Genomic DNA, 13,512 nt, shown 5'->3' with positions numbered 1-13,512 from the left:
TAAGGCACTGGATCTTTGATTTTTTAATATGTTTCCTGGGGTTTGGCTACCATGGAACAAGTTATATATAGGTAATGAGCTTGTCACCAAGTAAGAATACTTTTAGATAAATACTTTCAAGCTTATTTCCACACAACGCTCCAATGCTTTGAAAGGCAGATTGCTCAATAAGCAATTACATTGCCTCTTAACATGCAACATGCACCACTTCTCCTCACAGTTTTTAAATGTAGGAATAAGATTTGCAAACAATTGAAGTTCACATGTCAATAGTTTCCCCACATGAAACTGTGTACCCCTATGAGAGTAGGAATCCAGAGAGAGGATGCCAAACAAGTTGGTCCATGCTCTGAAATCCTCTCATAGGCCATCAGATCTGCTGTGTGGCTTTTGGTTTAGTGTACAAGTTAGTTCAATTTCCACACAACAAAAAATATATCAGAATGCAGCCAAGCAAGTCTGCCAGCTCCCTTACAACACTCCAAATTTTGCATACAATTCTGTGTTCAACCTATGTTTACTGAAACAATCAACTATAATACAATGGAAGTAGTGACTGAAACGAAATGGAACACTCAGGCTGAACCTTCATTCAGCAAAGGCAAGGCAAGATCCATGGTAACACACTTCCTAAAATCATCTAGCCCAACTGTCACAAGATGTGGAGTATGTAAAAATTTTCTTAAGAAAGAATATCCTTTGGTGTTTTCATCTTTATCTACTTTCAAGCCTAACCAGCAAGAGGGGAGATTTGAGTCATGAAAGAGAGAGCACCCAACAAGCTCTAGGTGATGTCCAGGTGTTCTACCAATTTTTTTTTTATTTTTTATTTTTTGGCAGAATTGTCTTGTTAAGCTTTAGGACTGGACAGGCTTCAATGTTCTCAGACCAAAGGGAGGTTAACAAAGCTTGGGAAGAAGGATGTACCACTGTGGATAAAGTGGATGCCCCATAGCGCACACCACAAATGCAGAATTTAGGGCCCACAAGGACATCTGGCCGAACTCCCAAGATAAGGAAGAAACAAATGAAAACAAGTCAGTAATTGTGCTGAAATGGGCTCCAGCTGGGTAACAGGGAATTCTGGCAGGGGCAGATCCCGACTCACAGGGCACCGACACAAAAACCCACCGGCCCCAAAGGAGAGAGAGACTGAGCACGGGATTAATTAGCACGAGAGGTGAGAGAACCATCAACCAGTAGAAGACAGAATACTGATTGGTAAGAGAACTGGGTAACTTGTAGCCAACGAACACCAATCCCTTTGTGTACTAAAATGTATAAATAGGAAAAAGTTCTGATAGTTGGGGCGCTTGATCTGTGGATTATCTGTGGTTTAACCACCCAGGGTTGTGCAACTCCGAAACAGGCACTCGATGTCTCTCTCCGACGTCTCTCATTACTGGCTTGCTGCACACAGTGCGGCTTTGCGGGCAGCAGTGGCAGCGCTGCCCGGCCCGGCGGGGCAGGAGGCGGGCGGGTAGCGGGCGAGGGAGCAGGAGCGCCCGAAGCCCATGAGGGCTACTAGGAAAGGGAAGCCTCTTCCCAGGCGGCACTTCCGCCCCGATCACTTCCAGGTCGGGAGCTGCTTTCCGGCGGGATGCGGGGGGGGGGCCGGGCCCCGCTCGCTCCCCGCCGCGCTCTGAGGGGCCGCGGCGGCCCGGCCGCGAGGGGGCGGGAGCAGGGCCCGGGGCCGGGCCGCGTTCGGAGCCCGCCGGCGCGGGGCAGCGCCCGCGGAAGATGTGGGCGCGCGTCTGGGGGTTCCTGTACAGCAACTACTTTCGGTTCTGGCTGAAGTGGATCCTGCGGCTGCTGACGGGCAAATGCGAGCTGCAGCGCCTCCTTGGCGGCGCGGAGGCGGGCGCGCGTCGGACGCTGAGCGTAGGTAATGGAGGGGCCGGGGCCGGGGCTGCGAGGTTGCCTCGGAAGCGTCGTGTACGGCAGCAGTCACAGGATCGTTTAGCCTGGAAAAACCTCCGTGATCATCGAGCCCAGCCGTTAACCCAGCGCTGCCAAACCCGCACTAAACCATGTCTCCCAGTGCCGTATCCGCACATCCTTTAAATATCTCCAGGGATGGTGGTGACTGAACTACTGCCCCGGACAGGCTGCTCAATGCTTGACAACCCTTTCGGTGGTGACATTTGCCCTCATATCCAGCCTAAACCTCCCCTGGCACAAGCTCAGGAGGTTTCCCTCTCTTCCTGTCACTGGTTACCTGGGAGAAGGGATCGACCCCCTCCTGTCCACAGCCTCCTTCCCAGTGGTTGTAGGGAGCGATCAAGTCACCTCTGAGCCTCCTGCTTTCCAGCAGCTGGAAACCAGTACCCGGTGTGCATCCCCAGAATTGCATTTTCACTCTTCCTTTCATCCCAGCTATCTTATGAGAATTGTAAATCAGTTCCAGAACTAGCTTCCTTGTCTCCTTGCTAAGGAAATTCCAGTGTCATCAAAAAGTGAATCAGAAATCATACCTTCTCCCCCAGCGTCTTTCTATCACTTTGTGTATGTGCTTTTACATTCCTTTACTAAAAAAATTCACATTGAATAGACATAAATGCATTTTTTTGGAGGCGAGGAAGGAAGAGTGACTTAACTTACAATTCTGCTTGATGCAGAATTTTGATATAAAATGGCAATTCAAGAAGCTGCTGAACATTTTTGTGGTTTTACAATAAATTGCGGAAGTGACCATACTTCCTTATTCTTCAGTAATAAAGACAAAATAATGTCTGAGAACAGGAAGATACCAATTGACATAGTTCTCTCCTGACACCTTTTCAAATTTGTCTTTGTTTTGTACATGTGATTGATGCTTTAAAAAATCCAAATCTACTTTCAGCATTGTACTGAAGAGTTGTAAAAAAATCTATGTAAATTAAGACATTATGTTACCTGATAAACTGTTAATTTTAAGATTGATTAATTTTTTATTACAAGTATAAATGGGATGTAAAATTTTATAATGCTTATATACTGCAAGAACACTTATTGACAATTATTTAAAACAGTTCAATTTAACGGTGAAATCTACTTTTTTTCCATATTGCAGAACATTCACTGGAATCATCAAAAAATAAGGTAAGAAATACTAGAGATGAAACTGTAATAAAACCTTTTTTCAGAGACAGATCCCAGAAAAATTATACGTGCATTTACTGTTTGAGAGAGGTGAATTGAAGATGAGTAAAGGACAGAGAGAACTTGGAATTTTGTGTTCTGTGAGCTAGATTTATTTAAGGTTTCTCAAAAATAATCCCATGTCCCATCAAGCATTTGTTTCATTGAGATCTCAGCTTTGTTAGCTACCTGTCTTCTAATTCTGAAGCATTTTCTTGGCTGCACTTGTTTCAGTTGGATTAGGAAGAACATATTTCAATTCAGCAGCTGAAGGCAAACAAGAACCTAGACCAAGCAACTCTCCAGCTTTGTATTAATTCTTTATGCAACTCCTATGTAAACATTTTTGTTTACAGCCTGGCAAAATACAAATCATGTAATTATTGCAGATCTTTTATATGCAGTTTGAGCCAGTGCATTGTAAGCAATTGCCTTAAACTGACCCTTTTCCTCTTGCAGCAGATACACGGAAGCTGAGCAATGATAATAAAGTAGATAATGTCTTCATTCCTCATGAAGTCCTTTACTGTGTTAACTGCCTAGGTTTTAAGAAATGCTGTACATGTTGAAGAAGCTGAAGTGGAGAAATGTGTCCGAGATGTAATGAAAGAAAAGAAGATTGAACAGAAGGACACAAGGTGTGTTTGGAAACCTCTCTCTGTTCTCACTTGTTTGCATGTTCTTCCAGTTGCTTAACCTGATGCAATGTTTATATTCAACGTAAGTATTTGGAATGAAATCTGAAAATGAGGTCGTTATATTCTCATCAGTTCTAGAAAATAAGTAGCAAAGTTTAATTCATGTGGGTTTGGCATTACTGTATGTCTGTTTTGCAAGTCCCTTCTGTTACTCCATATTTCTAACTATATGATCGTTGCATAGGTTGATTACAAGAACTGTATAATTACTTAGATATATTTGAGAGAATATAGTGATGCCTGATTAATGTTTGCATTCATCTGTAGAAGGTATTAGTGAGTGACAGGGAATAATCAAAATTTCTTCTTTTTTTCTTTTTTTTTTCTTTTTTTTTGGTATGTAAGACTTACAGAAAGTTTGGGGGTAGGTGAAGGTACAGTGGTCAGGATGATATATGGAGTTTTGTGCCGTGACAGATTTTAGCTTTTTTTTTTTCTTTTTTTTTCCCCCCCATAAGTGAAGGCAATAGAGTCTGACTGCAGCACTGGAATCAGCTAGAGATGTTTAAAGTATGTAAGTGTACTTAACCAGTATGCTATAGTTTGTAAAGATGCACGTAAAGCACTTCCTAATTCTGGTGTTTATATTGCATTAACATAAGAAAGGTCTTATTTTGTCATTCAAGCTAGAATTTATGGCTGAGTAGGCCTATTTAAATCTCCTCTGTGGTGTTTTGTCATTGTTTCAGGTTTAAGACAAATTTGCATATATCCTTGCTACAGATATCAGGTTATAAAAAATTGTATTTGGATGTGGAGAACCTAAGGAAGGTCCCATATGATTCAGAAAATGAAGAACACGAGGAACAGTTAATTGAGGTGAAATAATTTTTAAAATACATGTACTGTTTGTTTGGTTTTTTCCCCCCCTCCAAGTCCAACACCTTGAAAGAACTTATTGGTAGCATTCTTACCAGCTGGCCTATTTAAAGCTCTTTTCTACTTACAAACTGCAAAGCAGAACTGCAAACTACAAAATTGACACATTAAAATGAAACCTCAAAGAAAAAAAATGAACTGGAGTTACTTGCAATGGAGTTATTTTGTGTGAAATCAGACATAACAACAATATATATGTAAAAAATAGATCTGTGATGCGTCACTGAAGAATCACTACTAAAAAGATTTATAACCTTATGCAAACGTCTAACTTTGTAAACCACTAATTACTAAATAAAAAAGACTAATTTTTTCTTATTACTGCATCCAGTCAATGTCAAGGAAGATAGTTTTTATCTTCCAGCATCAAACTATTTTCTTAGCACTTCCTGATTAGCTCAGGTTGCTGTGGAAGCCCCAACACTGACATGTTAAATGACTATTCATTGAGAATTTATATTTCAGTTTATAGCTGACCTATTACAAAATGATGCATAAATTAATTTCTGTAGTGAAACAAGTCTTTGTTTCTTTGGTATTCATACAGCATCTTTGTGAAGGGAAATGACCACATTTAATGTTAAATATAATAACTTCCGTAATTGCTGAAGTGATCCATTGTAGCAGACCCCAGATTGCTACTAACAGAAAAAAGCAGCATACAGATTGTACCCTGTTCAATACCTGGTGAATGGTTTCTCGTGTGCAGCAGCAAGTGTTCCGAATAAATGTGACTTGGAATACTTGAGCAACATAACATGGAAGTCTGTTTGTGCAGCTCTGGAATTTGCTGATGCCTCACGAGAATCTGAAGGCCAGAATCAGCAAACAGTGGTGTGACATCGGCTTCCAAGGTGATGATCCTAAAACAGACTTCAGAGGAATGGGGCTGCTGGGCTTAGTGAATCTGGTGTAAGTGAAAAGAAGTATTTAATTCTTTTTGTAATTAATTTACAGTATCTGTATTTTCTCTAGTTAATGCTATTTCTAATAAAAACTGAGTAGAAGCAAATAGAAAGTAGTATGTTCAGCATTTCTAGTGGCTGCACATTGTAAACATGTGATGTGGTTGGGTAAGGACAGGAAGTGAGGGAAGGGAAAGAAATTTGCCCAAGACACCTTATTTTTTTGTTGCCTTATGATAGAGTTGGTAGGTTGTACCTAACTTGTCAAAAGCTTTAAAAATTCCTGAATGTAAAAATTGCTACTGTAATGAAAAATAGACAAGTTTACATATCTTTGCTAAGCTAACTTTTTGGACAAGGTTGAGCTTCATATTTGATGTTCAGATGGCAATTTTTTTTTTTACAGTATTAGTTCACACCGAATATAATTTATTTTGCTACCTTTTCATTGGTTTTCATTTTATGCCATTTTCCAGTTACAAGCTAGTTTTCACCTTTAGTTTAAAGCTGCAGATTTTAATGTTGACATGAACACAGTATTTATTTTTACAAAGAGTTTAAAATAATATTTTACACTTCCAGGTATTTTAGTAAGCATTACACCAATGAAGCTCGTCAGATCCTTTCTCGGTCAAATCACCCAAAGCTGGGGTAAGTCAGTCTAGAATTTTTTCTGGCTCTTCTATGTAAAAATTAAATGAAGACTGCTTAACATTTGTGCAGAAAGTAAAGAGGAAAATACATGTGGGCTTTCTCCATTAAAGAATGAAAAAAAGGTCAAAATAGAAGGATGTGAGGAACCAAGCACAGAAAGCAATTTCTAGCTGGGAGCTAAATGCAGCTTTTTTTTTTTTTTTTTTTTTTAGAATAGATTTATTGGGGCAAAAATGTTGCGAAATATCATCTTTATTTAACGTAGTAAATGCCTTTAACGTTGTAGTTAGTTTTATTGATAGTAGACTTAGATTACATTTAGAAATTCATGCTTGTTTTTCACCTTCTTACTGATCCTGTGTTGGGATAGTTTAGATTACCTCTTAAGGTCCTTTTTTCCCCTCCTTTTTTAGGTTTCTGCTGTGTAATAAGTATTTACGAATAGGTGGTTTGTTGTTCAACTTTAAATTTGTTTTGAAAACTTCACATATTTAAGCATTTAGCTGATTTTACAGGGAAATATACTCTCAAACCAGTCAGATATAATAATCTGATCCATCTAGCTTGTCGTTAACTTGATGACCTACCAGAAAACAGGAGCCCTTCATGACTTTGTAAATAACATTACCCTGTGCAACTCTGTCATGAACAGGATATGTGAGACTTTTTGCTCAATTACATAAGTATATAATTGGCACAAATTAATTAATTTTTACTTTTTCTTCCTCTACAAACACTTTAACTGTTGTTTAAAAATTTCTATATAATACTTTTTATACCATGCAGCAGAAAACCAGATTCTTTCAGCTTGAGCAACAGGTTGAAATAGCCATTCCATTTAGACTGCAACATTGTTTTTCACATCCAATTTTTAATATTCCAGCAGATCTAATGATTTCAAACGAATAAGTCAAAGTCAATATTGCTTAGCTTTGCCATCTCAATATTACTGTAACTTTTACATGGTTGGATGCACCAGGGAATGGTCTGTAAATTGGAATCAGCTCATCAACAAGTATTACAGGAAAAATTTGGACTATCACTATCCTAAAGCAGAGTGTGCCAGGGAACCTTTTAAGTCTTTTAATTCCTAATGTAAACCCATGGTTTGTGTTGCAGATACTCCTATGCCATAGTTGGGATCAATCTGACAGAGATGGCATACAGCTTGCTCAAGAATGGTGCTTTAAAGGGTCATCTCTACAACATGGTCTCTGGGTTGCCACGGATGGAGCACTTCCATCAGTTTTACTGTAAGTTATCTATAGCTGCTCTAGTACTCAGGGTGGGCCACAACATAGAGTTTGGGCTCTTTGGAGTGCATTTCCATTCTTTTCTCATTAGCCAGAGCAAGCTGTTTGTCTTCTGTATTGGAAATGCACCTGCTGCTTAAACACTGCGCTGCAGAAATTTACATTTAAGGATAATTTCTGTGGCTTTCCATGTTTTAGATACTCCAGTCTGAAAACTCAGTATTTGCAGATTTATTTTTTTTTTTTATTATTAGATCATCCAAAAGCTTGCTGTAGATCAGGATGGAACAGTCGTTGTTTTAAAGGGTTGAAGAGTGTCTAAGGATCACTCTAGGACTGGCTGTATTTTATTTTCTTCACAGGTTATTTAGTTTATGAGTTTGACAAGTTCTGGTTTGAAGAGGAACCAGAAAGCATTATGCACTTCAACCAGTACAGAGAGAAATTCCATGAAAAAATTAAGGGACTGCTACTGGATTGCAATGTGGTACTGACCTTACAAGATACAAAGAAACCTTAAATTCATCTGCTGTATATGAGGTTCTGTATTAAAAATTCAGTGATGCATTTGAATGGAAATTTTGTGTGTTTCACCAAAAACTGCCTAACAACTGAACTTTTTTTTTTTTACATTAAAAAAAAGAAAATTTGCAAAATTCAGTTAAGGAAGCTTGGACAATCAATCTCTGTTTACAGGTATTTTTATGCTATTCTCCAAAGGGCAGCTTTTTGAAAAGGAAATGAAACAAAACCCAACCAACAAACCAACACAAAAAACAACCCACAAATCAAGATTGCTTACTTTTACATTTTCTTTTATACCTCTTGGTGCAGAAGCATGAAGCAGATATTTATGCTGCATCATATTTTCTATGGGTTTGACTGGTAATGGTCTTTTAAAAGACAGTTTAAGTTGTGCTTTTCAAATTTCAATTTAAATTCCAACCTTTTAACATAACGGTTGAAGTTCAGCTTTTAGTTGAAATTACTGTGGTTTTAGATTTTTTGTGTTCTTGTTCCTTTATATGTCATTGATCGTTCACTCAACAATGTTAAATTTATTTGTAATTAAGAGGTCCTCAAAGGAGATGTATTATTTGTTTATAATTTTGGAAAAGAGGCTTAATCCATCAGCATATCGTACTTACTTGTATTCTAGTACTTACTAGAAATTACTTCTGGGAATGAAATTTATCTATGGATTTGTACCAGCCAATTCCTATGCTTGAAAGAAGTTTAGTTTGCAAACAAACAAAAAGAACCACGTGTCATCAGCAAGAGGATAAGCTCCTCAGACTAAAGCTACTCTTTTAAAAAGTATTCCTATTGTAAAAACTTTTGATTCTTTCTAATCTGACTTCAAATGATGAGGATGATTGACTCAGAATCAGACTCAGAATTATTGTCAGCCCTTGCTTTTAGCAGCTAAGGGGGTATTCTTAGTGGGAGGTACAACAGATTTACTTTAGCCCTTTTATAAATTTTAAAAAAACCCCTTTATTGCAGCTGCAATCCTTATTTTGTAAAAATAAATTCACATCTGAGTACAAGTCTAAAAAAGATGTATTTTCCATGGAAGGGATGCAACTTTGATGTGTTCCTTAGTCTTGCCATCCTCAGACAATCGAATAGATAGAACTTCATGTCTGTATTGTGACTAATTATTGCTTAGAGCAACTTTAAATGGATTTGGTATGGCCATCACTTTGTTTTCTAAGACCTTCTATTAAATAAGTGCCTTCTGCTGTTTTCAATCAGCTTTTTATTTTGAGTCTTCTAACTAGGTCACAGCCTTAGAAACTTGAGTAATTTGAGAAAGATTTTTTTCACCTTATACGTAAATAGCTCACAGTGGCACAAAATTTGTATGTTGATACAAGCTTTCATATATTATTTTTAATCATCTCAGGTAAACTAGTTAATTTCTAGTCAATGACTACTCCAGAAGAGATTCCTGAAGAATATAAGCATTGAACACAATGAATGGAAGCATTAGGGGAAAAAAAAAAGAAAAGACAACCCCCTGTTTGTAATGAGAGTTATTACACTACGTAAGTATGAAATGTAATATGTAATACTGCATTTCATGGAGATCATCAAAACCCAGCTGGACATAGCCCTACCAGCCTCCTTTGAGGGGCCCTGCTTTAGGCAAGGGATTGGACTTGGTGATCCCCAGAGGTGCCTTCCCACCCCAGTAATTCTGTGAGTCTGTATTGTGTAAGTAGTGACTTGGTGCACTGCATCCATCCTTGTGCTCTCGATCCCTTAAATGCAGGGCTCTCTTTCTTGTGGGGAACCTCCTGATCAGGGTATGCACTACATGTGTATGGGTAACACAGTTCTCTTTTCTTTTTATGATACCTTAGGTACAGATGAGAGTCAGACAAGTTGATTGTGTTCAGGGTGGGGAAGGGTTTAGTCTCACCCCTGCTGGGTTGATGCTGTTCTACCAATATAAAAAAAAAAAATCCCCAAAAACAACAACACCACCAACACTGTGAAGATTCGCACAGGGAGAGTATTTATGGTTTGCCCTGGCTTTTAAACTGAACAGCTGAACTGACCAGATTAGAGCCAAACTGACAATGAGAGGCCCAGTTCTTTTGCTACTCTCCTGGACGTGGATCCTGGAATACTTGCAATGAAGAGCTGAGGTCCTGCGGAGAGCATTCTGGGATTCAGCTCCTGTGGTGCAGCTCTGTTTCTCTGAGCTTTGCAGACTCTGGACATGCCAAAAATCCAAGGAAGACGTGGAAAGTGGCCCAAGTGGTTACTTTGTAGCCCTGTCTTCTGTCCGGTTTGTCTTCATTAGTAACTTTCTCTACTGCTTGTAGATCTCCTTTGCAAGCAAAACAGGACTGACTTTTTGAATTCCAGAAGTGATCCCAATTATATTTGGCGGCAGCAGCAGCAAAGATGCTAGGTGTTTTCATCTACCGCCTACCAGCTAGTTACAAAATCATTTGAGCCATCTCTAAAGGCTCCCCTGAGCCACGCCTGACAGCTTTTTTTTTCTTTTTTTTCCAACAGTTGCAAAAGTAATCTACACCCTTGTCTTTCCAGCACCGAAACTTTCACTGGGCTCCTTGTTCACCAGGAGACTGATATTTAACTATTGCGGAGGCTTCTAAAGCCCAACCATAGAGTCTCAGGGTTCCTATCACACACTTGAGAAGTTTTAGCGTTAAATGTAATTCAAGCTTTTAACAAGATGCATCTTTGCTAGTTTCTTTTCTTAAATCAATGGGTGATCTGGGAAGTAAACTGTGGCAGTAAACCCAGCCATCATCAGATGAGCGAGACATAAGGGAATGCATTAGTTTGCATGTAGTAATTAAGGTGAATGTTTATGTTAGGCTCCAGTGCACCTTCCCAGGAAACAGTTAGAATTTGCATGTGGTTTTGTATGATCAACTAGCCCAGTAATTCTGTCTAGGAGTCACTCACTATATGTAGACTAGTACTGGCTGTCCCTGTTTGCACCCCTGGTAGGTTAACTGTACTATGGTGGTAGCTAGAAAATGTATTGAAATAGGTAAAATTGTGTTTAGAGAAGGCAAGGACAAGGCTTTACTAGTCAGTGGTATTTTTTGCTAAATCTGTTGTAATGTGACAATCCTAAGGTTATGGAAGACTGGAAATGGAGGTAGGCCACTTTTCTGCAAATTGATAGAATCTTGAATATCAGAATTTGTTGCTCACAGGTTATTTTAAGAGTCTTAAAAACTCAGTAAATTATTATTTATTAAGCATCATGTTTTAAATACGTATTATTATCTTATTAGAACTTGCAAGTGCTGTTAGTTTTCTAACTTGCTGCCTCTTTAAAACATTCACTATGTGAAAGCTTTTATGCAATAGTATTAAAAAAAATTAAAACTGGAGACAAGGTGGTTTTCTAAATTTGTTGTTGTTCCTGTAGCAAATGTTGAACGAACCACCTTCACTTTTGCTGTTTAGTGTTTGCTTGAAACATGGTGCCACTCTATGAACAAATTAATCTGGAAATAAGCTGAAGTTTACTACAAGCAAATGTAAATTCTAGTCTTTCACTAAGTAAACATATTGTTTCAGAAGTAACTAACTTGATTGGAAAGGCATCTGAAGACAGTGCTACATAGGAAGAGAGAAACAATCTTTTTAAACTGGTTGTGCTTCAGTCGTCTGACACAGCCATGTAAAGAATAGGGTGTTTTGTCCTAAAGGGCAGTAGTAAAAGGGGCCAATTTAAACACCCCAGGTAAATAGTTTCAGACTTTCAGTCTTTGAAAAACAAAACAAAAATGCAACAAAAATTAAACATGCACAGCTCCATTGGTTTTCCAGCTTTTCCGTCCTAATTTAAATAAAATTTCACAAAATAAATCACTTAGCCTGTTTTTAGGAATTATGATGAAAAAGTTTGTGTTTAGTTAGGTGGGAGTAGAGCAGTCAGCAGCCTTGACAATACTGCTAGTGATGTGTGGTGAAGATGTAGCCTGTGGTTTCCTTCTGTCATTCTTGTTTGTGTTGCTGTAGTACCATGGTGACCCATCTTTGGACTGATATTTCTTGTGCCATTCTAGATCCTGTCTTTCTCTAGGGAATTAACAACCCAGCCCAAGACAACTTGTGGGCAGTTTCTTCTTATGACACTGTGCTTAGACAGCTGCATACTAATAGAATCCTGTTTACCACAATATAAAAGCAATAATGCATACTGTGATGTCTGTGTAATAAAGATGTTTACAATGGTAGCAAATAAAGAACGGGTTAGTCCTAAATATTGTCCACAGTTGTGTCTTTGGCCTGCTAGAAAATGGAACAATTTTCAGTTTCGTGCACCTGCACTGGGATATGAGTGAAAGCTTTATCCTACTTTTTTCTTCCCCCCATCCTCCTAACTCACCTTCAGCTTCCTAAGAGGTCCTTGGTTCTCGATCCTGTTATGCAGAGGGCTACTGTACTCTGCTGCAAGTGACAGAGGTTTATTACTGCTTCATTTCAGTTGCTTTTAAAATCTTCACTAAAAAAGAAGCTCTGTCTCAAGCTTAAAAAAAAAAAAAAGCACAAAAAAAATTTTAAAACCAAATCCACAACACAAAAAAAGCCCGTACCAAACCTTCAGAAAACCCCACAAAAATGAAGGACCTGGAAGTTGACTCTCAGAGGCAACTCAAAATCTGAGCATTTTTGCTCAGGAGGAACAAAATTTAAAAGCTGGAGAACAACTCTGGAGATAGAAACCCTCATGTGTTGCTGGTTTGTTGGGTTTTTTTCCGACACTGTATCTTCTGGCGTGACTTCATACAAGCTATGTCAAATAATTTGCTTGGGGTTTTTTAGTTTATTTGTATCTCTCAGGCAGCATTTCTCCTCCTGAATTCTGAAGAACAAATGCTTCTATTAATGTACTGAATGCCATTCCATGAGAACTACAAGATCTCATCCATAGTGAGTTTTTATTTCTGCAGAAGCACAGAACAGGTCTTACCACTACAGGAACATCCCAGTCCTCCAAACTCCGAATGTCAGGTTGATCCGTTAGGCAAATGTGTTCTTTTAGAACATAGGACAAGCAAGCAGCTATTCAGGAAATTTAAACTGAGAGTTTAAATTTAAACTGAAATTTAATCTTGAGTACCACAGGAAAGAGAAGAACCAAATCTTAATTGTCTTCTGAAGTGACATACTTTTGAGATATCTGCCACCATTTATCAAGAACATCTTGCACTGCTGTGAAATCTGACTAAGCTGTATTTCACAGCTTGTATTCCCAGCTCTAAGCCATTCTTGCACAGCAATGCTGCTGCTATCAGCACATGTTGCAATTTTTTATTATTAACCTTTTCCAGTGTAACGTTCACTGCCACGTATCTGTTACTATTTGCTGTCAGGCCAATTTCTGGCTTTGCTATTGAATAAACCAACATTTTAAATTGTGGCAGTTTTGGGTGGGGTAGATTTAATTTCCTTCCCAGAGGCTGCTATGGAGCTGTGTTTTGGATTTGTACTCTACAT

At 38.6% G+C, this 13,512-nt stretch overlaps 1 protein-coding gene across 1 annotated transcript; it reads left to right on the top strand.

The window, feature by feature from the left end:
• Window positions 1-1,580: 1,580 nt before the first annotated feature.
• Window positions 1,581-12,275, top strand: ELMOD2 (ELMO domain containing 2). The gene is made up of 8 exons (XM_038135264.1): window positions 1,581-1,885; window positions 3,053-3,081; window positions 3,664-3,758; window positions 4,508-4,637; window positions 5,476-5,609; window positions 6,185-6,253; window positions 7,376-7,509; window positions 7,872-12,275. The coding sequence occupies exons 1-8, from the start codon at window positions 1,741-1,743 to the stop codon at window positions 8,027-8,029; spliced, it is 894 nt and encodes a 297-aa protein (XP_037991192.1). The 5' UTR covers window positions 1,581-1,740; the 3' UTR covers window positions 8,030-12,275.
• The last annotated feature ends 1,237 nt before the right edge of the window (window positions 12,276-13,512 follow it).

Source organism: Motacilla alba, chromosome 4, assembly GCF_015832195.1.
Source record: "Motacilla alba alba isolate MOTALB_02 chromosome 4, Motacilla_alba_V1.0_pri, whole genome shotgun sequence".
Taxonomy (NCBI): domain Eukaryota; kingdom Metazoa; phylum Chordata; class Aves; order Passeriformes; family Motacillidae; genus Motacilla; species Motacilla alba.
This window is presented reverse-complemented; position numbering and strand designations above follow the sequence as displayed.

What these genes read in the sequence shown, in the direction of transcription:
- ELMOD2 (XM_038135264.1), top strand. Translation starts at nt 1,741, where the DNA reads ATGTGGGCGCGCGTCTGGGGGTTCCTGTACAGCAACTACTTTCGGTTC. An exon ending in TGGAATCATCAAAAAATAAG is followed by an intron (nt 3,082 to 3,663) that starts GTAAGAAATACT and finishes TTAACTGCCTAG; the next exon opens with GTTTTAAGAAATGCTGTACA. An exon ending in ATTGAACAGAAGGACACAAG is followed by an intron (nt 3,759 to 4,507) that starts GTGTGTTTGGAA and finishes TCATTGTTTCAG; the next exon opens with GTTTAAGACAAATTTGCATA.